The 25,776-nt window shown below is 34.6% G+C and overlaps 1 protein-coding gene across 1 annotated transcript; it reads right to left on the bottom strand.

Moving 5' to 3' along the window:
- Window positions 1–792: 792 nt before the first annotated feature.
- On the bottom strand, window positions 793–25,359 carry LOC142345638 (E3 ubiquitin-protein ligase TRIM23-like). Its single transcript, XM_075397796.1, has 7 exons — window positions 24,758–25,359; window positions 23,218–23,492; window positions 22,164–22,906; window positions 19,403–19,671; window positions 18,793–19,016; window positions 15,795–16,452; window positions 793–1,126 (listed from the first exon to the last, which is right to left on the bottom strand). Exons 1-7 carry the CDS (start codon window positions 24,996–24,998, stop codon window positions 912–914), a joined length of 2,625 nt encoding a protein of 874 aa, XP_075253911.1. The 5' UTR covers window positions 24,999–25,359; the 3' UTR covers window positions 793–911.
- Window positions 25,360–25,776: the final 417 nt, after the last annotated feature.

Below are 25,776 nucleotides of genomic sequence, written 5' to 3'. Positions count from 1 at the left end.
CATCACGCAAAACGCATAAACTCAAGGGCGTAAAAGTCGCTCGAAAAGTCAAAACGGTCAAGCAAAAATTTTGCACAAAAAAGGGACCTATTGTTTCGGCCCCCAGTGTTTTTTATGACCCCCAGTTACAAATTGTATGTTGTTATATAGCACGTTACTATGTACAAAAATAGCACATGCGCCGGGGGTCATTAAAAATTTAGGCTCACTAAGATGTGGGGCCGAAACATAATAGATCCAAAAAACCACGTTTACAATAATTGCTTTTCTACGAGAGCAATTAAAAATGGTCAAGAGTGGTGTAGTATCAATTTATTTGATAATCGAAGGCCGCTGTTGCAGCAAAAATGTTGGCATTCAAGTCGTTGGTCAATACTATTCGTGGATTGAATTTGATAGATTCAGAATACAAAATCTTATTTTTTGTTATTTGGCTAAATTAGATGTTCATTTGATAAACTTTTTTTTTCTGCTTCGAAAATTGCATTAACTTGATTTCTTTTCAGTAATTAAAATGTTTTGCGCAGTTGAATTTTTCCTAGTGAAATAAAATTGACCTCATTGGCATACACCTCTGTCTATATTTGAGAATCTATCAAGTATCCAGGAGAATCATTACTGTTTCATATTGAAAGTTTCCTGTCTTGACCTCATTTGAATTAAGCCAAGGATAAGGATGAGCCGGTTCGGCACATTATGTGCAAACGCAAATTACCGAGCCTCCTTGTCTTCTATCTATCCGAAATCAGGCTCATACACGTATTTCTGTCACAGAAATTTCCTAAAAATACCTTGATCTGTGACTCAATTGAATTAATAAACCGGTACCTAATATTCATTCACTATATCCGTACTCCCTTAATTTCTAGCACCGCTACAATGGAAAGAATATGCATTATAATTACAAATTTTTATCGCATAAAACTGTTTGGATTTAGTTGTTCATTATACAGTTGATTTGATTGGCTCTGGTTTCGTCCAATCAGGGAAGAGTATTCCAATTGCTGCACCACTTCTCCCATCTGGCGATGTGTGTCTAAATCGTAATCTCGAACAGCCACTCGTGCACAGAGACGATTGGGACGAGAGGTGTCGGGACTACCTAACTGATTGGGATCTCTGTTCACTGAAAAAAAAATCATCAATTCAGATCCAACAGTATAACCAACTTAACAATCCCTTTTTTTTAAATAGAGGCCACGATATAACATGATCAGTTCAGATCTACCAATCTAATCTCTAGAATGTCGCCCAATGAGAGGGGACAAAATATTCTGAGAGTCTATTGTTTGTCCCACCCAATGAATGGCGAGTCAAAATAGTAGTTACCATAACAATATTCAGAAAATCAGGAAGAGACGGATGCTCAGAGAAGTACGGGAACAAATTCTTGATTGGTGATAAGAATTGAAATGCTGTTTAAACAATAAAGAATTAAATTGTTTTGTAAATGAGGAATGGAAGTCTAACCAAGATCCAAAAATTCACATTTTCAATTTTAAAAAAATATGAAAAATTGTAATGGTCTGTTTAAGAAAACTTATAAGTTAACGCAACTAGTAAACGTTTAACAAGGGAAATTAAACTTAACCAATAGTTGAAAACATTTAAATGTGTTAGATTTGATTTGATTGGCTCGTTCCCGTATAAGGCAGCAATTACCCCGTATAGCAGCCGGGGGGTCGTTCAACCTCACAATTATCAGTAACATAGCTGGCAAATTGCCAGAAAAAAACCGCAATAGCTTCGTAGATCTGCAGTTTCAAAAAACAGTAAAAAAGACAGACCAAAAAATTACTGTGGATGTGAGTTCAAGTACAAGGATGAGATGTTATATTTTGATTATGAATCTGTATATCTTATTGCTGCTTCTATTAGCTGCAATTAAATACCCTTCAATTAGAGTGACGAACACTCACTTGACCTTAGTTCTTTGAATTAAAGCAAAGAAAAGTCAATGTCAGAGTGAGGAAATCATTTTAGGGTGAGGTAAGTCACGTGCGACCAAAAAATTAATCACGAGAATGAACAAAAAGACTAGCTCCACTAAGAGTGAAAAATGACGTCACGCACGCAATTCAGTTGAAATTGCATGAACGAATGAATAAAAAGCAGATTGGAAGTGGTTGTGACGTCATATGGTCGTAACACAAATCGCGACCGACGAAATAAAAAACATAGCAGGACAAGTCCTGATGTACAATTCAAAGAATTTTCATTGACTAAACAGAAAACTAGACCCAGAACAGACTATGAATGGATTGGGAAAACCATTTAGATGTCCGGCGTGACCATTCACTACTCCAATTTGACCTCAAAAATCATGAAAATGTGTGAACAGATCTTAAAAAAAGACATCGCCCCAATACAATTCAAAATCCTTGAATTGAAAAAAAACCAAGAGAATGCCAATAATAGCCTCAGCTATCTTTTCGCGGCTATTAATAAATTAGGCTGATTCACGAGTACCAAGTCATTTTTTTTAGGAAAAGAAATTGGGATTTATGAAAAAACGGAGTTCAAAGGCTGAAAGTACAACTAAATCTGAATTCAGCATCCGATCAGTTTTGTAAAGCAGAGCTCTATTAAGAACTCTACGTAAAAGTACCTTGCATAAAGAGAAAATGCTTTGCAAAAGAAAAAACATAGCTGGCAGATTGCCAGAAAATAGCCGCAATAGATTCGTAGATCGGCCGTCTAAAAAAACAGTAAAAAAGACAGACCAAAAAAATTCGTCTTTTCATTGAAGGCTGATCTGTTTTATTTTGATTGAAAATCTGTATAAGTTATTGCTGCCTCTACTAGCTGATCTCAAATAACCTTCATTTAGAGTGACACACACCCATTTGACCTTATCTCTTTGAATTAAAGTAAATAAAAGTCAATTTCAAAGTGAGGAAGTCATTTTTGAGAGTGAGGTAAGTCAAGTGTGACCGAAAATTTAATCACGCGCATGAACAAAAAAACTCGCTCCACTAAGAGCGAAAAATGACGTCACACATGCAATTCAGTTGAAATTGCATGAACGAATGAACAAAAAGTGGCTGTGACGTCATATGGTCGTAACAAAAATCATGACGAAATAAAAAACATAGCCGGAAGAATTCCGGAAGCGACTCGAAGCGTCAGAACTTCACTAACAAAACCGTAATTGCAACGGAAGCCACTACCTTTTGTATTAAACCATTACCTAACTACCTCCCCAGGTCTGCTCTAAAAATTGGTGAAACTTAAACCACTGTCAACAAGAGAAACAAAATGCAGCAAAATTTTATATTATTGAAAACGTTTGGTAAGTTAAAAAATCCAAAATAATTAAGGTGGTCAAAAACCTGATAGTCTGAAAAAGCTGACAAAGTTATCAATAGTCCTCAAATAATTCAATATTCTACTCTGAAAAAGATCGTGAAAGCAAACGGCAGATACTAATCTTAGAAACTAATTTTACTATTTTCAAAAAAGAAAGCTCAAATTTAAGAATCAGAATACACCTATAATTACACTTCTAATCACTGCGACTAAGACAAAAAACAACATACACCTGTTCCTTCTTGTACATAAGCTAGACAACATGATTTCATACTAAATCAAAAATAAAATTGATCATAGAAAAGACATAAGCAGCAGAATATTCAAAGGCAAAAAATCGTTTCAATTAATACCAAGGCCGGAAGAAAGCTGTAGTAATTAGTCAGAAGTGGAAATTTTGGAAAAAGGGTGCTATCAAACTCTTAGTACTGCCTTAGGTTGAATGAAATCAATTGCAAACCACAGAAATGACGAAAATCTAAGAAAAAGCTGAAATCATTGATTTTTTACAACTGAAAAAATCAATATACCGAAAATAAATGTAGGTGCCAGGACAAAACTAGAATGATACTAACTAGAATAATAATATGGGCACAATGTAATGAACACCGTAACAAAAAGTCATTCTTGATTGTCAATTTAAAGTTGAAAGTCAATTTAAAAAACTCAAGAAAAACGAATACATTTCATTGATCAGCATTCAAGACATAGAAAAGATAACTAGTCATCCGATAAAGATCTATCCTCCTGAAGAGAACAAAAAGCAGGAAAAAGCAGAATTCATAAATACGAAACATTGAACCATTTTGCAAAAAAATGGTCAAAGAACTTTTAAGTTAAGACTGCATTTATGAAAAAGTTCCAACTGTTTTTTTCAAAACTTAACGCCAAAAAGTGAATGAATTTTTATTGAAACGAAATTAAAGTCCCTCATGTTGCACAAAAAAACTATTTCTAGCAATTACATTCAAAACACAAACGAAAAACTGACGAAAACCGGAAAAAACTACCAAAATCGGATTAGCATATGTAAAATTTTGTGAAACAAAATTACATCGAGGTAGAAAGAGGCGTTGAGTATAGGAATTATCAAAAAGAAGTTGCAATATTAACTGATTTTTGACAAAAAAGACGGTTAAAAGATCCAAAAATGAAGAAATTAATATTAAAAAAAGCTAAAAAGTAACTAAAAAATCAAGAATTATGTGTAAATTTTCAACTTGAAACGCATTTTCAGGCTCTGCAAAACACTGTGGTATCAATTTCCGAGGTTGACATTTCAATATAGTTTCGAATAAAATTTATTTCTACAAGAAACCAAATTAAAAGCAAAAAAATTGGGCCACTTAGACGAAAAAACGGCTAAAAACGGTTATCTATATGTGCAATTCAGTCAAAAACTACTTTTCAAAGTCAAAAAGCCATTCACTAAACGCAGCGCATGATCAAAAAACTTCTCTCGCTTAGCGAAAATCTGTTCACCAAGACAGCTTTTCTCACTTTCGCTTTTAGGTCAAAATGCCGCGTGAACAAATCTACTTCCTGTAAAAAAAAACATAGCCGGAAGAATTCCGGAAGCGACTCGAAGCATCAAAAGTTCACAGAAAACCCTAATTGCAGCTGCAACCATAACCTTCTATATTAAACCATTAACTCATTACCTCCTCAGGTCTGATCTCAGAATTGGTGAAATTTAACCCACTGTCACCACGAGAGACAAAATGCAGCAAAATTTTATATTAGTGAAAACGTTTGGTAACGTTAAAAAAGTCCAAAATAATGAGGATGGTCAGATTACGGACCGGCTGAAAAAACTGACAGTGCTATCAATTGTCCTCAAATAATTCATGATTCTTTCATCAAAAACATCGCGAAAGTAAACGGCAGAAAACAATCTTAGAAACTAGGCTGAAATTTTCAAAAAAGAATGGTCTAATTTAAAAACCAAAAAACCACCAAAATTAGACCTCTAATCGCTGCAATTAAGACAAAAACAACATAAATTTCTTCCTTTATGTATATATTCTAGACAACATGATTTCTAAATGAATCAAAAATTCAATTAATCATAGAAAAGACAAGCAAAAGAATAATAATCAAAGGCCAAAAATCGTTTTAAAGTAATACCAAGGCCGGAAGAAAAATGCAATAAACAGTAATAAGCTGAAAACTTGAAAAGGTTTCTTTAGCAAACTCTCAGTACTGCCTTAAGTTGAATGAAAACATTTGCAAACCAAAGTAATGAGAAAAATCTAAGAAAAAGCTGAAATGATTCAAATTTTAACCACTGAAAAAATCAATATAACGATTATAAATGTAGGTGCTAGGACAAAGCCAGAATGATACAACCCAGAATGTGATGAATATTGACACAATGTAAAGAAAACCGTAACAAAAAGACTAATTGATTTTTGAAAGTTAGAAAAGTTATTGTTTGTTAAAAATCATTCATTTTTTACAACTGAAAAAATCAATATACCGAAAATAAATGTAGGTGCCAGCACAAAGCTAGAAAGATACTATCTAGAATGTAAATATGGGCAAAATGTAAGGAACACCGTAACAAAAAGACATTTTTGATTTTTGAAAGTTAAAAATCAATGTGATTTTTGAAAGTTAAAAATCAATATAAAAAAATCAAGAAAAGCGAATACATTTCATTGTTCACCATTCGAGACGTTAAAAAGACAACGAGACAAAGATGCATCCCCTGAACAAAACACAAAAAAAAGAAAGCAGAATTCAAACAAACAAAATATTAAAACATTTTGCAGAATAAAATGTTCAATAAACTTTTGAGACTGCATTTATGAAAAAAAATGTAACTGTTTTTCAAAAACTTAACGCCATCAAATAATTAAATTTTTACTGAAACACAATTAAAGTCACTCATGTAGCAGAAAAAATTATTTCGAGCAATTAAAACCAAAATAAAGACAAAAAACAGGAAAATTTGAAAAAAACTACCAAAATCGGATTAGCATATGTACAATTTTAAAAAACAAAATTACATCCAGGTAGAAAGAGGCGTTGAGTATATGAATTGTCAAAGGGAAGTTGCTACGTTAACTGATTTTTGACAAAAACACAGCTGAAAGATCCAAAATTGAAGAAATTACTAGAAAAAAGTCAAAAACTAACTAAAAAATCAAGAAATATGTGCCAATTTTGAACTTCAAAAGCATTTTCAGGCTCTCCAAAACATTGTGGTATTAATTTCCGAGGTTTAAAATTCAATACAGCATCTAATAAAAATCATTACTACAAAAAACCAAACTAAAAGCAAAAAAAACTTGGCCACTTAGACGAAAAAACGGCTAAAAACGGATATCTATATGTGCCATTCAGTCAAAAACTACTTTTCAAAGTCAAAAAGTCATTCAATAAACGCAGCGCATGATCAAAAAACTTCTCTCGCTCAGAAAAAATTAGTTCACAAGGCAATTTCACTCACTTTCGCTTTTAGGTCAATACATCGTCTGAACGAATAGTACTTCCGGTAAAAAAAAAACCTTAAGAAAACCAATACTCCTCTTCGAGTCGTAAAAACCGAGAGAAAACCAATACTCCTCTTCGAGTAGTTGTAAGTGGTTGTGACGTCATATGGTCGTAACACAAATCGCGACCGACGAAATAAAAAACATAGCAGGACAAGTCCTGATGTACAATTCAAAGAATTTTCATTGACTAAACAGAAAACTAGACCCAGAACAGACTATGAATGGATTGGGAAAACCATTTAGATGTCCGGCGTGACCATTCACTACTCCAATTTGACCCCAAAAATCATGAAAATGTGTGAACAGATCTTAAAAAAGACATCGCCCCAATACAATTCAAAATCCTTGAATTGAAAAAAAACCAAGAGAAAGCCAATAATAGCCTCAGCTATCTTTTCGCGGCTATTAATAAATTAGGCTGATTCACGAGTACCAAGTCATTTTTTTTAGGAAAAGAAATTGGGATTTATGAAAAAACGGAGTTCAAAGGCTGAAAGTACAACTAAATCTGAATTCAGCATCCGATCAGTTTTGTAAAGCAGAGCTCTATTAAGAACTCTACGTAAAAGTACCTTGCTTAAAGAGAAAATGCTTTGCAAAAGAAAAAACATAGCTGGCAGATTGCCAGAAAATAGCCGCAATAGATTCGTAGATCGGCCGTCTAAAAAAACAGTAAAAAAGACAGACCAAAAAAATTCGTCTTTTCATTGAAGGCTGATCTGTTTTATTTTGATTGAAAATCTGTATAAGTTATTGCTGCCTCTACTAGCTGATCTCAAATAACCTTCATTTAGAGTGACACACACCCATTTGACCTTATCTCTTTGAATTAAAGTAAATAAAAGTCAATTTCAAAGTGAGGAAGTCATTTTTGAGAGTGAGGTAAGTCAAGTGTGACCGAAAATTTAATCACGCGCATGAACAAAAAAACTCGCTCCACTAAGAGCGAAAAATGACGTCACACATGCAATTCAGTTGAAATTGCATGAACGAATGAACAAAAAGTGGCTGTGACGTCATATGGTCGTAACAAAAATCATGACGAAATAAAAAACATAGCCGGAAGAATTCCGGAAGCGACTCGAAGCGTCAGAACTTCACTAACAAAACCGTAATTGCAACGGAAGCCACTACCTTTTGTATTAAACCATTAACTAACTACCTCCCCAGGTCTGCTCTAAAAATTGGTGAAACTTAAACCACTGTCAACAAGAGAAACAAAATGCAGCAAAATTTTATATTATTGAAAACGTTTGGTAAGTTAAAAAATCCAAAATAATTAAGGTGGTCAAAAACCTGATAGTCTGAAAAAGCTGACAAAGTTATCAATAGTCCTCAAATAATTCAATATTCTACTCTGAAAAAGATCGTGAAAGCAAACGGCAGATAATAATCTTAGAAACTAATTTTACTATTTTCAAAAAAGAAAGCTCAAATTTAAGAATCAGAATACACCTATAATTACACTTCTAATCACTGCGACTAAGACAAAAAACAACATACACCTGTTCCTTCTTGTACATAAGCTAGACAACATGATTTCATACTAAATCAAAAATAAAATTGATCATAGAAAAGACATAAGCAGCAGAATATTCAAAGGCAAAAAATCGTTTCAATTAATACCAAGGCCGGAAGAAAGCTGTAGTAATTAGTCAGAAGTGGAAATTTTGGAAAAAGGGTGCTATCAAACTCTTAGTACTGCCTTAGGTTGAATGAAATCAATTGCAAACCAAAGAAATGACGAAAATCTAAGAAAAAGCTGAAATCATTGATTTTTTACAACTGAAAAAATCAATATACCGAAAATAAATGTAGGTGCCAGGACAAAACTAGAATGATACTAACTAGAATAATATTATGGGCACAATGTAATGAACACCGTAACAAAAAGTCATTCTTGATTGTCAATTTAAAGTTGAAAGTCAATTTAAAAAACTCAAGAAAAACGAATACATTTCATTGATCAGCATTCAAGACATAGAAAAGATAACTAGTCATCCGATACAAAGATCTATCCTCCTGAAGAGAACAAAAAGCAGGAAAAAGCAGAATTCATAAATACGAAACATTGAACCATTTTGCAAAAAAATGGTCAAAGAACTTTTAAGTTAAGACTGCATTTATGAAAAAGTTCCAACTGTTTTTTTCAAAACTTAACGCCAAAAAGTGAATGAATTTTTATTGAAACGAAATTAAAGTCCCTCATGTTGCACAAAAAAACTATTTCTAGCAATTACATTCAAAACACAAACGAAAAACTGACGAAAACCGGAAAAAACTACCAAAATCGGATTAGCATATGTAAAATTTTGTGAAACAAAATTACATCGAGGTAGATGCCGCGTGAACAAATCTACTTCCTGTAAAAAAAAACATAGCCGGAAGAATTCCGGAAGCGACTCGAAGCATCAAAAGTTCACAGAAAACCCTAATTGCAGCTGCAACCATAACCTTCTATATTAAACCATTAACTCATTACCTCCTCAGGTCTGATCTCAGAATTGGTGAAATTTAACCCACTGTCACCACGAGAGACAAAATGCAGCAAAATTTTATATTAGTGAAAACGTTTGGTAACGTTAAAAAAGTCCAAAATAATGAGGATGGTCAGATTACGGACCGGCTGAAAAAACTGACAGTGCTATCAATTGTCCTCAAATAATTCATGATTCTTTCATCAAAAACATCGCGAAAGTAAACGGCAGAAAACAATCTTAGAAACTAGGCTGAAATTTTCAAAAAAGAATGGTCTAATTTAAAAACCAAAAGACCACCAAAATTAGACCTCTAATCGCTGCAATTAAGACAAAAACAACATAAATTTCTTCCTTTATGTATATATTCTAGACAACATGATTTCTAAATGAATCAAAAATTCAATTAATCATAGAAAAGACAAGCAAAAGAATAATAATCAAAGGCCAAAAATCGTTTTAAAGTAATACCAAGGCCGGAAGAAAAATGCAATAAACAGTAATAAGCTGAAAACTTGAAAAGGTTTCTTTAGCAAACTCTCAGTACTGCCTTAAGTTGAATGAAAACATTTGCAAACCAAAGTAATGAGAAAAATCTAAGAAAAAGCTGAAATGATTCAAATTTTAACCACTGAAAAAATCAATATAACGATTATAAATGTAGGTGCTAGGACAAAGCCAGAATGATACAACCCAGAATGTGATGAATATTGACACAATGTAAAGAAAACCGTAACAAAAAGACTAATTGATTTTTGAAAGTTAGAAAAGTTATTGTTTGTTAAAAATCATTCATTTTTTACAACTGAAAAAATCAATATACCGAAAATAAATGTAGGTGCCAGCACAAAGCTAGAAAGATACTATCTAGAATGTAAATATGGGCAAAATGTAAGGAACACCGTAACAAAAAGACATTTTTGATTTTTGAAAGTTAAAAATCAATGTGATTTTTGAAAGTTAAAAATCAATATAAAAAAATCAAGAAAAGCGAATACATTTCATTGTTCACCATTCGAGACGTTAAAAAGACAACGAGACAAAGATGCATCCCCTGAACAAAACACAAAAAAAAGAAAGCAGAATTCAAACAAACAAAATATTAAAACATTTTGCAGAATAAAATGTTCAATAAACTTTTGAGACTGCATTTATGAAAAAAAATGTAACTGTTTTTCAAAAACTTAACGCCATCAAATAATTAAATTTTTACTGAAACACAATTAAAGTCACTCATGTAGCAGAAAAAATTATTTCGAGCAATTAAAACCAAAATAAAGACAAAAAACAGGAAAATTTGAAAAAAACTACCAAAATCGGATTAGCATATGTACAATTTTAAAAAACAAAATTACATCCAGGTAGAAAGAGGCGTTGAGTATATGAATTGTCAAAGGGAAGTTGCTACGTTAACTGATTTTTGACAAAAACACAGCTGAAAGATCCAAAATTGAAGAAATTACTAGAAAAAAGTCAAAAACTAACTAAAAAATCAAGAAATATGTGCCAATTTTGAACTTCAAAAGCATTTTCAGGCTCTCCAAAACATTGTGGTATTAATTTCCGAGGTTTAAAATTCAATACAGCATCTAATAAAAATCATTACTACAAAAAACCAAACTAAAAGCAAAAAAAACTTGGCCACTTAGACGAAAAAACGGCTAAAAACGGATATCTATATGTGCCATTCAGTCAAAAACTACTTTTCAAAGTCAAAAAGTCATTCAATAAACGCAGCGCATGATCAAAAAACTTCTCTCGCTCAGAAAAAATTAGTTCACAAGGCAATTTCACTCACTTTCGCTTTTAGGTCAATACATCGTCTGAACGAATAGTACTTCCGGTAAAAAAAAAACCTTAAGAAAACCAATACTCCTCTTCGAGTCGTAAAAACCGAGAGAAAACCAATACTCCTCTTTGAGTAGTTGTAAGTGGTTGTGACGTCATATGGTCGTAACACAAATCGCGACCGACGAAATAAAAAACATAGCAGGACAAGTCCTGATGTACAATTCAAAGAATTTTCATTGACTAAACAGAAAACTAGACCCAGAACAGACTATGAATGGATTGGGAAAACCATTTAGATGTCCGGCGTGACCATTCACTACTCCAATTTGACCCCAAAAATCATGAAAATGTGTGAACAGATCTTAAAAAAGACATCGCCCCAATACAATTCAAAATCCTTGAATTGAAAAAAAACCAAGAGAAAGCCAATAATAGCCTCAGCTATCTTTTCGCGGCTATTAATAAATTAGGCTGATTCACGAGTACCAAGTCATTTTTTTTAGGAAAAGAAATTGGGATTTATGAAAAAACGGAGTTCAAAGGCTGAAAGTACAACTAAATCTGAATTCAGCATCCGATCAGTTTTGTAAAGCAGAGCTCTATTAAGAACTCTACGTAAAAGTACCTTGCTTAAAGAGAAAATGCTTTGCAAAAGAAAAAACATAGCTGGCAGATTGCCAGAAAATAGCCGCAATAGATTCGTAGATCGGCCGTCTAAAAAAACAGTAAAAAAGACAGACCAAAAAAATTCGTCTTTTCATTGAAGGCTGATCTGTTTTATTTTGATTGAAAATCTGTATAAGTTATTGCTGCCTCTACTAGCTGATCTCAAATAACCTTCATTTAGAGTGACACACACCCATTTGACCTTATCTCTTTGAATTAAAGTAAATAAAAGTCAATTTCAAAGTGAGGAAGTCATTTTTGAGAGTGAGGTAAGTCAAGTGTGACCGAAAATTTAATCACGCGCATGAACAAAAAAACTCGCTCCACTAAGAGCGAAAAATGACGTCACACATGCAATTCAGTTGAAATTGCATGAACGAATGAACAAAAAGTGGCTGTGACGTCATATGGTCGTAACAAAAATCATGACGAAATAAAAAACATAGCCGGAAGAATTCCGGAAGCGACTCGAAGCGTCAGAACTTCACTAACAAAACCGTAATTGCAACGGAAGCCACTACCTTTTGTATTAAACCATTAACTAACTACCTCCCCAGGTCTGCTCTAAAAATTGGTGAAACTTAAACCACTGTCAACAAGAGAAACAAAATGCAGCAAAATTTTATATTATTGAAAACGTTTGGTAAGTTAAAAAATCCAAAATAATTAAGGTGGTCAAAAACCTGATAGTCTGAAAAAGCTGACAAAGTTATCAATAGTCCTCAAATAATTCAATATTCTACTCTGAAAAAGATCGTGAAAGCAAACGGCAGATAATAATCTTAGAAACTAATTTTACTATTTTCAAAAAAGAAAGCTCAAATTTAAGAATCAGAATACACCTATAATTACACTTCTAATCACTGCGACTAAGACAAAAAACAACATACACCTGTTCCTTCTTGTACATAAGCTAGACAACATGATTTCATACTAAATCAAAAATAAAATTGATCATAGAAAAGACATAAGCAGCAGAATATTCAAAGGCAAAAAATCGTTTCAATTAATACCAAGGCCGGAAGAAAGCTGTAGTAATTAGTCAGAAGTGGAAATTTTGGAAAAAGGGTGCTATCAAACTCTTAGTACTGCCTTAGGTTGAATGAAATCAATTGCAAACCAAAGAAATGACGAAAATCTAAGAAAAAGCTGAAATCATTGATTTTTTACAACTGAAAAAATCAATATACCGAAAATAAATGTAGGTGCCAGGACAAAACTAGAATGATACTAACTAGAATAATATTATGGGCACAATGTAATGAACACCGTAACAAAAAGTCATTCTTGATTGTCAATTTAAAGTTGAAAGTCAATTTAAAAAACTCAAGAAAAACGAATACATTTCATTGATCAGCATTCAAGACATAGAAAAGATAACTAGTCATCCGATACAAAGATCTATCCTCCTGAAGAGAACAAAAAGCAGGAAAAAGCAGAATTCATAAATACGAAACATTGAACCATTTTGCAAAAAAATGGTCAAAGAACTTTTAAGTTAAGACTGCATTTATGAAAAAGTTCCAACTGTTTTTTTCAAAACTTAACGCCAAAAAGTGAATGAATTTTTATTGAAACGAAATTAAAGTCCCTCATGTTGCACAAAAAAACTATTTCTAGCAATTACATTCAAAACACAAACGAAAAACTGACGAAAACCGGAAAAAACTACCAAAATCGGATTAGCATATGTAAAATTTTGTGAAACAAAATTACATCGAGGTAGATGCCGCGTGAACAAATCTACTTCCTGTAAAAAAAAACATAGCCGGAAGAATTCCGGAAGCGACTCGAAGCATCAAAAGTTCACAGAAAACCCTAATTGCAGCTGCAACCATAACCTTCTATATTAAACCATTAACTCATTACCTCCTCAGGTCTGATCTCAGAATTGGTGAAATTTAACCCACTGTCACCACGAGAGACAAAATGCAGCAAAATTTTATATTAGTGAAAACGTTTGGTAACGTTAAAAAAGTCCAAAATAATGAGGATGGTCAGATTACGGACCGGCTGAAAAAACTGACAGTGCTATCAATTGTCCTCAAATAATTCATGATTCTTTCATCAAAAACATCGCGAAAGTAAACGGCAGAAAACAATCTTAGAAACTAGGCTGAAATTTTCAAAAAAGAATGGTCTAATTTAAAAACCAAAAGACCACCAAAATTAGACCTCTAATCGCTGCAATTAAGACAAAAACAACATAAATTTCTTCCTTTATGTATATATTCTAGACAACATGATTTCTAAATGAATCAAAAATTCAATTAATCATAGAAAAGACAAGCAAAAGAATAATAATCAAAGGCCAAAAATCGTTTTAAAGTAATACCAAGGCCGGAAGAAAAATGCAATAAACAGTAATAAGCTGAAAACTTGAAAAGGTTTCTTTAGCAAACTCTCAGTACTGCCTTAAGTTGAATGAAAACATTTGCAAACCAAAGTAATGAGAAAAATCTAAGAAAAAGCTGAAATGATTCAAATTTTAACCACTGAAAAAATCAATATAACGATTATAAATGTAGGTGCTAGGACAAAGCCAGAATGATACAACCCAGAATGTGATGAATATTGACACAATGTAAAGAAAACCGTAACAAAAAGACTAATTGATTTTTGAAAGTTAGAAAAGTTATTGTTTGTTAAAAATCATTCATTTTTTACAACTGAAAAAATCAATATACCGAAAATAAATGTAGGTGCCAGCACAAAGCTAGAAAGATACTATCTAGAATGTAAATATGGGCAAAATGTAAGGAACACCGTAACAAAAAGACATTTTTGATTTTTGAAAGTTAAAAATCAATGTGATTTTTGAAAGTTAAAAATCAATATAAAAAAATCAAGAAAAGCGAATACATTTCATTGTTCACCATTCGAGACGTTAAAAAGACAACGAGACAAAGATGCATCCCCTGAACAAAACACAAAAAAAAGAAAGCAGAATTCAAACAAACAAAATATTAAAACATTTTGCAGAATAAAATGTTCAATAAACTTTTGAGACTGCATTTATGAAAAAAAATGTAACTGTTTTTCAAAAACTTAACGCCATCAAATAATTAAATTTTTACTGAAACACAATTAAAGTCACTCATGTAGCAGAAAAAATTATTTCGAGCAATTAAAACCAAAATAAAGACAAAAAACAGGAAAATTTGAAAAAAACTACCAAAATCGGATTAGCATATGTACAATTTTAAAAAACAAAATTACATCCAGGTAGAAAGAGGCGTTGAGTATATGAATTGTCAAAGGGAAGTTGCTACGTTAACTGATTTTTGACAAAAACACAGCTGAAAGATCCAAAATTGAAGAAATTACTAGAAAAAAGTCAAAAACTAACTAAAAAATCAAGAAATATGTGCCAATTTTGAACTTCAAAAGCATTTTCAGGCTCTCCAAAACATTGTGGTATTAATTTCCGAGGTTTAAAATTCAATACAGCATCTAATAAAAATCATTACTACAAAAAACCAAACTAAAAGCAAAAAAAACTTGGCCACTTAGACGAAAAAACGGCTAAAAACGGATATCTATATGTGCCATTCAGTCAAAAACTACTTTTCAAAGTCAAAAAGTCATTCAATAAACGCAGCGCATGATCAAAAAACTTCTCTCGCTCAGAAAAAATTAGTTCACAAGGCAATTTCACTCACTTTCGCTTTTAGGTCAATACATCGTCTGAACGAATAGTACTTCCGGTAAAAAAAAAAACCTTAAGAAAACCAATACTCCTCTTCGAGTCGTAAAAACCGAGAGAAAACCAATACTCCTCTTCGAGTCGTAAAAAAAACCAAGAGAAGGCCAATAATAGCCCCAGCTATCGCTGTGCGGCTATTAAAAACGAGAAGAAATACGAACACTCTAATTTCGAGCGCTTAAGATCAGTAGCTTATTACGGTAGAACAATACTTTTACATGTTAAGATAAAGTATTCCCGTCCCTTTTCCATTGCACGCTAACAACTCCGTTCTTACTTTTGAAGTTCAGTGCATAGTTGTTACAAACTTCGTTTGAGAGCAATTAATAAAAAAGCGGAACTCACGATTTGTAGTTGCCATTGACGAATACATCTGCGTTTGAGAAGAAGCGGAAGTCAGCGATCCACTTGCTTGTTCAAAAGAATTTTCCAATCCACCAAAATCCGCTCTCCTTCCTTCGTCCAAGTTTAACCCAATGGTTGGAACTTCTCGGGATATCCGATCATAAGTTTGAGTCCTTCCATTATCACCAGCTGCTAACGTCTCCCCACTTCTATGATTCGGAGAAACTCCTGGACTTGGACCGCTTTGATGCACTGCCAAATTATGCCCCGTTATGGTGCTATGTCCATTTTCATTATGACTATGACCGTGACTTACATCCGGGTTTGTAGAACTTGATGCTGCCGGAGCATGCGGACAGACATCCACAACTCCAGCCCAAACTAATTGTCTGGACAGCCAATCCAAACCATCAGCCAGTCCGACTCCTGTCTGTGCGTCGCATGCTTGTATATGCCACTTTCGACCACAGCAAATTTTGTGAAGATTTAATTCGTTGGTTAGGATTTCAACTCCAACCGAATCTCGTACGTCCTGTTTGCTAGCGAGGACGAGTAGAATGGCGCTTCTCAGATCTTTTTCAAGCATCAGTCGAGACAACTCACTTTGTGCTTCGCTCATTCTCGCTCGGTCTGAGCTATCAACCACAAATATCAGAGCCTAAACACTTAAAATTCAATAGTTTTTTTAAACAAAACCGACAAACGTCGGGCGAATTGCTCTCAAACGACCGGTGAGCAATTGGCTTTGTCAGTAGCTAGCCACGGTTAGTGAGGCTAGCTTTAGCTTGATTTGACTCTGTAAATTTTAGTTTTCTAGCCTTGTTAGTAAATGAATCAAATAAAAAACAGATATTTTAAAAACTTGCAAAATATTGCAAAATTTAAAAGAAAAGCTTTCAGATATCGCAGTGTAAATGTTCAAAATTTTTTGACTCTGGCGTTATGTCAAATATCCATCTGCAAGACTGGAAAAAATTCTTTGGCCAGAAATGATCGTTGGACTCAGAAAAGGACAAAAATATTCGAAAACTCCAGTCATCAAAATATTGATAACCGTTCCATTAACTTAAGAAACTATGCAGCAACATATTATCAAGCCTTGGAGTAGGTCCTGGGCCCCTGGTACCAATCTTGCGGTCTGAAATCTAAATCTCATTATCTCAAAACTACACGTCCGAGTTAGTTCACTCTTTTTTCATATGCTATCTTGTAGACTAGTACTAGTCACTGCCAAGTTTGCTCAAATTTGAATTTTTGTGGGAGCTATTTACAATTGAAAAATTCCCCCCATGTATTAAGATTGCTTATAGAACTTAAAAGGTAGCCCTACTTAACCCTTTTGCGATAGAACCCTCTTTCTCACTCACAATGTATATAATGGATATGTTCATCGATTCACAAAGTGTGGCTTTGATATCTTTTTTAATTTCTCAGTCATTGTTATGAGATCTTGTCATGAGATTAGATACTTCTGGGCATTTTACTGCTCAAATGAGTATTTCAACTTAGAGAGATTATGCTGGAAGCACCACGTGAGTGAAAATTTTATTTGAATGATAAAATGTTAGCTCAACAAACTGTCGAACTGAATAGTTAATGTTAATGGAAGAAAGCAAAAACGCGTTACTGAAAAAAAGCAAACAAAAATGAATAAACTTCAAGTTGAAAACAGACTAATAAAATCTTCAGCGAACTTCAAACAATTGTAAAACAGAATTAAACATAACAGACTAACGTCGGGCGAATTGCTCTCAAAACGACCGGCGAGCAGTTGGCTTTGTCAATAGCAGGCACGGTTAGTGAGGCTAGCTTTAACTTGATTTGACTCGCTAAATTTTAGTTTTCTAGCCTTGTTAGTAAATAAATCATATAAAAAACAGATAATTTCAAAACTTGCAAAAGCTTCCCGATTTCGCAGTGTAAATGTTCAAAACTTTTTTTGATTCTGGCGTTATGTCAAATATCCATCTGCAAGACTGGAAAAATTTCTTTGGCCAGAAATGATCGTTGGACTCAGAAAAGGACAAAAATAATTATTCCATTAACATTAGAAACTATGCAACAGCTTATAGTCAATACTCGGAGGAAGTCCCTAGGATCATGGTGCCAGAAAAAATGATAGAAAATTCAAAAAGATTCAAAAAACTTGACAAAATTGCAAATATTTTTTAATAGTTGCTCATATTAAAAACTTGAAAAACATTCCATTACATATAGAAGCTATGCAGTAACCTAAAATCAAACCCCAGAGGACGTTATGTGGCGTTATGAGGCTGGAGAAACCTAACAAATGACAAAAAATTTCAAAAAGATTTAAAAAAACTTGCAAGTTGCATAAAAAAATTGCTAAAATTTGTGATAAAAAGTTGAAAACTAATCCATGGCCAAAAACTTTTTCCAGTAACTTATTATCAACACCTAACGGAGATTTTCTGTTGGGCTGAAAAACCTGAAGTGATAATAAAAGTAAAAAAAAACGAAAATTGCAAGTTTTGTAAAAAAAAAATGCTAATACTCGTGGTGTTGAAATCTTGAAAAACATTTCATTACAATTAGAAACTATACAACAACCAACAACTTATTGCCAAACCCTGGAGGACGTTCTACGGCTCTTGAGGCTGGAAGAACCTAAAACCGAAAAAAATTCCAAAAAACTTGAAAAAAATTGAAAAATTTATCGAAAAAACTGCTACAAAATGTGATATTAAAAAGTTTAAAACTATTCCATGGCCATTCCATGGGGGGACAGCGCGGTGGGGGGCAATAGTGGGGGGGGGGTCAACAGTGGGAGTGTCTTCAACCTCTCAGAGCCGCCCCAACGGAGGCATTATTTTTCAAGACAGCGATCTGTTTTATTTGTAAAACAATTTAAAAAAGCAGATGACAAAATGTGTCCAATCACAATACAATATCTCCTCAGATTAATAACGCTCTCCCCGCATATATCGAATAATTGGGAGCTTGATGGTCTATAATGGACAAGGCCCAAAAATTTTACCTGGGTGTTGAGATAATAGTGTTTCCAGAGAGGCCTCAGCTTCGGATCTCCGCCAACATCCCAAATATTGAACTGGAGGTTTTTGTACTCAATGGTCTCCACATTGAAGCCAATCGTAGGTAAGGTTGTGGGCACGAACTCGTTCTGCTTCAGTTTGAACAAAATCGATGTCTTTCCAGCATTGTTCAGACCCAACATCACAAGCCGCATCTCAATTTTCGGACCTAAAAAGGTTAGCAAGTTCTGAAAACTCCTTTAGACTGATACAAGTAGACTAATTTAGTAGACTATTTTTTATAGTAGACAAAAGCGTATAGCAGTAGAAAAGTAGTTTTTAATGGATTGGAACGGTCGAGGCCAGTATGCAAGAGGGTGAAATGACTGAGAAAGATTATCTTCGTTATATATTGCCGTTATCTTCGTCATCTGTTGCAGCAGCCTTAGTTGAGGGATGGTGACCCAAATGTACTAATACTCGTTCTTTTAATCCTCTGTGGACATTCTACGCAATCACAATATTAATACATGCACTGACCTCTCTGTTGATATCCTATATAGCCTGTATTGTTCACAGAATCAGTTAAAACATGCCGTGAAGCATTGAACGCACCTATATGAACTCTGTTATCTCGTGTGAAGGTCACAGGGATACTCGGATCGCAGGCAGCCAAATTCATCACACCACCACCATTACCACCACTGGCAGTACTACTGCTGCTACTATTGTTCCCACCACCCGTGGTGTTGTAATTGGTAGTTGCAGATGTATTGGTGCCACTAGACGTCGTGCTAGTTGGAGCATTGCTACTGGTGGTCAGGAGATCCTGCAGCTGAGACTGTTGCCATTGGGCAGCATCTACCAATCTGCTGATCTCAGATCTAGAACACAAATAACTACTTAGTTGAAGGCTTGAGATGTAGAATCTATAACTGCCACAACAATTAGACTTTTACAACAACTAGCCACTCAACTAGAATTCTCGTATGCTAATCAATTTCAATACATCCATAGTTTTCATAGAAAACTGGATAAGCAATCTGATTGCCTGTGGTTTTTCATAAAATCAACTGATATATCATTTGCAAACAATCTACATTTGCAAACAAAAGGCCCATCTAAAAATCCAGGTTAGTTTCTAGGCGTGTGGAAAATTCTATTGGTGTTTTGCGAGTCACTTAAGGGATATCACCGATGATACTGCTGGTCTGGATTATGTAACCTGCCTTCACTGCAATTTGAAAGTATCTATAGGAATCAATTGAGCTCCCCCAATTTACGGAGAATAATTTGGCATCGCCTGAACTGCCTGGGAGAGAAATTAAATTTTCTGCCCGAAAAAAATTATTCAACGCTGCGTTGATTGAATTCCTTTTGCCTTTGTTTTTTGACAGAACAGTGCATCGAGATAACGGTTCTTTTACTGTCTTTCGTCAATTTGTCTCATTTCTTTCGCTTGTGTAACGTTTTGTTAATTAAAAAGTTTTCGATCGAAGCTGCAGTAATATCTTATCCTCTGGAGTTGACATTGCAATGTTTTTAACAGCCCTATAATAATGAGTTTGAATTTCAATGAAAATTTGTTTCATAATTTTCATTTTGACAACGATTTTGCATGTTTGGCAAATAAATCATTTTTCAAATCTTTGCAATTAGCTTTAACTGTTTTACTTTGAGTAAAAGATGCCCTAAAATTTCAATTGAACATTCAATGTTATTAATTGATTTTTTGTTTCTTTAACTCTTTAATATAATTTTCAAATTTTTTGAAACCATGATGACGGCCCGTCTTTATTTTTACAATTTGTTCAAAAAATCTAGTATTTGGCTGTTTTTATTTTCTAAAAATATCTATGATTTGTTGCCGTAATCTTTGCATCAGTTTTACATTTTGTCTGCTGCTAATTTCATTTTTTATAAGTTCAGTGAATTAAATGAAATTCATATTAGAACATTAATGCCAAATGTTTACAACTGAAAGGACTAAGGTTTAGTTTTTGCGAAATTGTTTGGGGTTGAATTTTGGTAATAATTTTGCTTTTGAGTTATTATCAGTTTTCTGCGCCTTTTTCCCGGTAGATTTTATTTCGAAATAGATTAAATGTATTTTTATCAAACAAATCTCCAAACAACTGAGAAATAAATGCAAGATGTTTTGGATTACTGTGAAACGAAAACAATATGTTTTCTTGGGACCTTTTGTCTTCAATTTCTGAAATACAATGCAGTTTCTAAGATTTCATTTTACTACTTACGCTTTTCATGTAAATTTTGGGTGATTACCGAGTCGCCAATTTCTGTAACTGTAATTTTGTAATAATTGTTAGCCCGATCATTTTTTGAGTTGATCAGTTTTAATCAATCTTAGGCTATTTTCAGCGTTTTCAGATATATTTAAAATGGTAAAAATTTTGCAATTTCAAGATTTCAGTGAACCTTTTTTGCATTCATGGGGGATGAAATATTGCCCTTCTTTTGATTTCGGAAGGACGTCGTAAATGTTCCTTTTCTTGCTTGCTTCAAGGATGTCAATTCTGATAATTTTCCCGTTACGACAGGTGTCAAAAATTGTATTTAATATTTAGTTGGCTTTGGCGATGAAAAATAAGTGTTTCAAAATTAAAAAATGCTTGAAGCTGCTAGGCCACTTTTGGTTGTTGTTGTTCGGGAAGCTCTGACGCTTTGAATCACTACCAGAATTCTACCAGCTATGTTTTTTATTTCATCAAGACTTTTTTAAAACCATATGACGTCATGCTAACTTTAACTCTGCTTTGCTTCATTCATTAAAGAAATTTTGGCTGAATATAGTGTTTGAAGTGATTTTCCACAATTATGAGAGCGTTTTTGGTCGTTCGCGTGAATTAACTTTTGGTGTCACGTAACTTTCCTCGCTTCAAAATGACGTTTGCTTACTTTAGTTTCAGGAGGTAAGGTCAACTGATTATATTTCACGCTAATTGAAGGTTATTGGAGGACAGCTAATACAGACAACGAAATATTTAGTTTCTTCAATCAAAATATGCAACTCAGCAATACGTAAAATCTAAAATTTCTCATCATCGGTCAACTTTTTTCATTGCTATTATGAGACCGCAGGTCTACGAAACTATTGTAGCTATTTTCTGGCAATATTCAAGCTATGTTTAATGTAAGCTGAACATTCAATTACTTTTTGGGATGCAAAAGAGACAAATTTTTTAGCTTCTTACAACATTGACGTGGTTTCCTGCGTTGAGTGCTACGAAGTTGCCTCGACCAGTTTTAGTGACCATAGTGAGTCTTTCATTGGTTAGAAGAATGATAACTTAATAACTTAAGGTTAAGTTTAAGGCGACGACCAGTAGACCTCCAAGCTAATAAAATATTGTACCTTCTTATAATAAGATCAACGTCCCCCAAAGTAGACTGTCGTTTCAAATCGCTTTCAGTCGACGTCAACTGCGACAAAATCATTGTCAGTGTTTGCATGCTCTGTTGCAGCGCAAGTTTCTTCTCACGCACAAAAGTGTTCACGACTGACAACGCAACTTCTTCTTGCCGTCTCAAATTGTGCCTTAAATCCTCAAAGTAATCATGCACTTGTTGACGAGCTACCAGTGCAGTTCCGCGGACGTTTGACAACTGGGTGTTGGAACCCGGACTCACAACTCCAACAACGCTGAGATTCAAATCGCGATCGGACCCTAGAAAACTTGACGACGATGGTCCACCAGTAGGCGATCGCGTTGAGGTCCCTTCAATTAGTTGCATACATGCATTGAGTCTCCGAATGTAATTTGTGACATCGTCTGAGAAGTTATTAATGATGTTCAAGCAATTCGTCAGGAGTCCTTTAATCGATTCCGCTTCGTGACTCAACAAATTGAACTTATGGCCTTTATGGGAACTGAAATCTCGACACAGATAGCACATCATCGGCAACTGCAATTGGATCTGAGAGCTGACTTGCGATGTTGAAGATGACTGCACGCTGCCTGTCTGGATTGGGGAGGGTATCTGACATCCGGGTTCGAGACAGACCAGTTCCACGGGATGGCCAGGATGCAATAGACATTGAGGTCTCTGTCGACTCGGAGCATCGCAAATTGGAATCCTCTTGTGTCGTGATAAGGTCTGAAAAAATAGACAACAATTGTTACCAAGTAAAAGCGATTAAAAATGTAGCCAGTCTATACTTGCTTTCAAACCTCTCGGATACAAAACTACGGTTTCGTTTAAAAGCACATTAGAAGCTATAGTTCAAACAACCTAATTTTTGTTAAATCTACTGACATACAAAATCCGTGGCGTTGAACTCCATTGACTGCAAGATGTAATTTCTAACAACTTTTGGAAAGTTTTAGACCAAAAATAACAAAGTCAAACGCACGCGATCCGACACATTTATCTCAAGATCAATAAATAGGTATAATATACAGAGTAACCCTTGTGGAATGTATCGCTTCAGAGCACTGCAGACACAAATTAGTTGCACAAGTGAGGCAATACAGCGTCGCAACATGCAAATCGTTCTCGTCACATTTTCTCGTGACTCCCGCCATAGAGTTGGGACTCAGCGGAGCTCCTTGGGATCCGGTGCTAGATCTGGAACCACTTGACGACGTTGATGTTGAACTGTTGCTTGGACTGTTCGAATCATTCTGCATAGTTTCTAGCACTTCTAACAGTGCGAAATTTTTGTTCAGCTCATTTACGCCACCTAGAAACATCACAACTAATTATTGCAAATCAACGACACTCAACTTTGCGTTAAAGGTCATATTCTGAAAGAAGAGTCAGTCTATAGCAGAAAGGAAACTAGTTTCACTCTTTAATGGAAGTAATTGTGCCGCCTTGTTTAGATACTATTGATTCAGCCAAATCATTGCCATAACTAGGAAAGCAACTAGAACGAGCAGTGAATACAGCCATTCTTCTGTACATTGCAAGTACCATGTGCTACCGAAGATTTAGAAGACCAAAAAACTTAAGCTTAAATATCTTTCATATTTCCATCATTTGCTTTTAAGTTTTAGTCTGATTATATTGTAATTGTTAAGCTTGAATTTTTCGTCTGCATTTATCAAGACGCAGTTATCCAAGCCCGCAAAACGGAAGGGGATTTGTACTGAAAAGACAGGCGAGCTGTTAGCTTCGTTAGTCGCCAGCTACATAGCTTAGGGAGGCAACCTTTAGATTGAGGAGGGTGGGACGGGTGAGCATGGGTGGGTTTGAGCGCGGGTGGGGACGAGCCTGCGGGTGGTAGGTACTCCAGCTCTAAAAACTGTCCTTCAAACCTTCGAATTACTGTCTCTAAAACAATTTCGGTGAATTGTATACTTAGAGACTAGTAAGCCGTAGTGATCTAAAAGAACTACGGCTCCGAAAGAGCTGTAGGTCAGACTAAAAGTTGGTAGCAAAATATCGCATAAACAATTCCGATAGAATACCGGAAACGACTCGAAGAGTCGTGCAACATAAACTCTTAACTAAGCTCATGTAGGTTGGGGGTAAGCAGGTATGTGTGACGTAGACGGTGGGATTGTCTGTACTTTGCATAAGGAGGAGGTACTGTTATGGAATCAAAACATCAAAATTACCATTTTTATCTTGAATTCTACCGGCCGTACGAAATAACTATGCATTAGAACCTCAGCTACTGTACTGTTACTGGTGAAATCCAGTGTTCGAAAACAGAAGTCAATGTTCCAAAAGAATTGAGTCAAAGTTCAAGTCATGAACAAATTTGCTTCACCTGAAAAAAAATCTTAAAATACCGATACTCTTTAAGTCTTCAAAAAAGACCAGCCGTACAAATATAATTGCCACAAACCTCGTTTAAGAGCAATGATAAAGGCTACGAAAGTCCTGGCCACCATTTTAACGCGAAAACATGGGGAAAACAGACTAGGAATTTCCATTAAAAGCAGAAGATTGTAAAACGTAGGTGGCCTAAAAATAAATTACTATAAATAGTGCACATACCTGGCGGTAAATACGTCGATCTTCTATCGAAAGGACACAAAATGCTGCTTGAGGTTCTTTCACTCTCAGAATCCATTGCCAGCCTCGTGAGACAGAGATGACACAAGGAGTGTCCACAGAGGAGCAATCTGGGAACCCTGTCTCCAGTAAGCGTGAATACACTCTCGCATACTTTGCATTTCATGTTGGACAGTGTCCATTGACCAGTTGAAGAATTCTGGTTGTTAGGTGACAGCTCCATTCTAGTCAAAATTTTAAAATAGCCTATGTTTTAGCTGAATTAAGGTCTGGTAAAATAGAAGCCCGTTTCTGTTTTATTCGGATTTGAACTGTCGTTCATTTTAAGAGGTTATTTCAGAGCAACTTTTTTGCAACACTTCAAATTATGAACAAAGTGACAAAATTTTCATGCCGAGTTCTAGATTCAGCGTGATTCTTGAGTTGATACCACCGTTCTGATAATTATCGTCCTAGTTCCAATTAACAATTAAATTTAATATTCAGACCGGCATTGACATCACTTTTCTGAAAAACAACAATTATTGCCCATCTTCAAACCGCTATTTCCAGTAACCTCTTTTTAAGTTCCCTTACCTTCCTATTGGTTTGCTTTAGGGGAACAGGCAATACACAATGACCTACTGCTCCAGCATTTTTTAAAACAAGGTAATTGCATGCGAACTCCATTTTGTTTGTCACCATCATTCATTTTTTAAATTAAGTATACCAAGAAATCAAGCATAAATCGGCAGATTGGCGGAAAATAGCCGCCATTGATTACCATAACCCCGATTGGAATGGCAAGAACAGAAAATTAAAAAAAAACTGATTGATGTAGGAAATTTTTTTAAAAGCGAGCTATATTGATTTCATTTTGTTGTTAGGTATACTCCTGTTACCTAATCTTCTCCTGAGATGACAAATGAGCTAGTATCAATACCAATAAGCATTAGAGATGGTAACTAAGACTTATAAGAACAAACTTCAAGTAGCGGGCATCTAAAATTTGGCCTCATGGG

The sequence above is a fragment of the Convolutriloba macropyga genome, chromosome 9, assembly GCF_964194025.1.
Source record: "Convolutriloba macropyga chromosome 9, txConMacr16.3, whole genome shotgun sequence".
NCBI classification, from domain to species: domain Eukaryota; kingdom Metazoa; phylum Xenacoelomorpha; order Acoela; family Convolutidae; genus Convolutriloba; species Convolutriloba macropyga.
The sequence above is the reverse complement of the archived record's forward strand: the minus strand, read 5'-3'. Positions and strand labels throughout refer to the sequence as shown.

Excerpts from the sequence above, each read along its gene's own strand:
- LOC142345638 (XM_075397796.1), bottom strand. The coding sequence starts at position 24,998 with ATGGAGCTGTCACCTAACAACCAGAATTCTTCAACTGGTCAATGGACA. Across the intron at positions 19,672-22,163 it reads GTTGATCTTATTATAAGAAG|ATCTGAGATCAGCAGATTGG; the intron begins GTACAATATTTT and ends TTTGTGTTCTAG. Across the intron at positions 1,127-15,794 it reads GTCAATGGCAACTACAAATC|TGAACAGAGATCCCAATCAG; the intron begins GTGAGTTCCGCT and ends TTTTTTTTTCAG.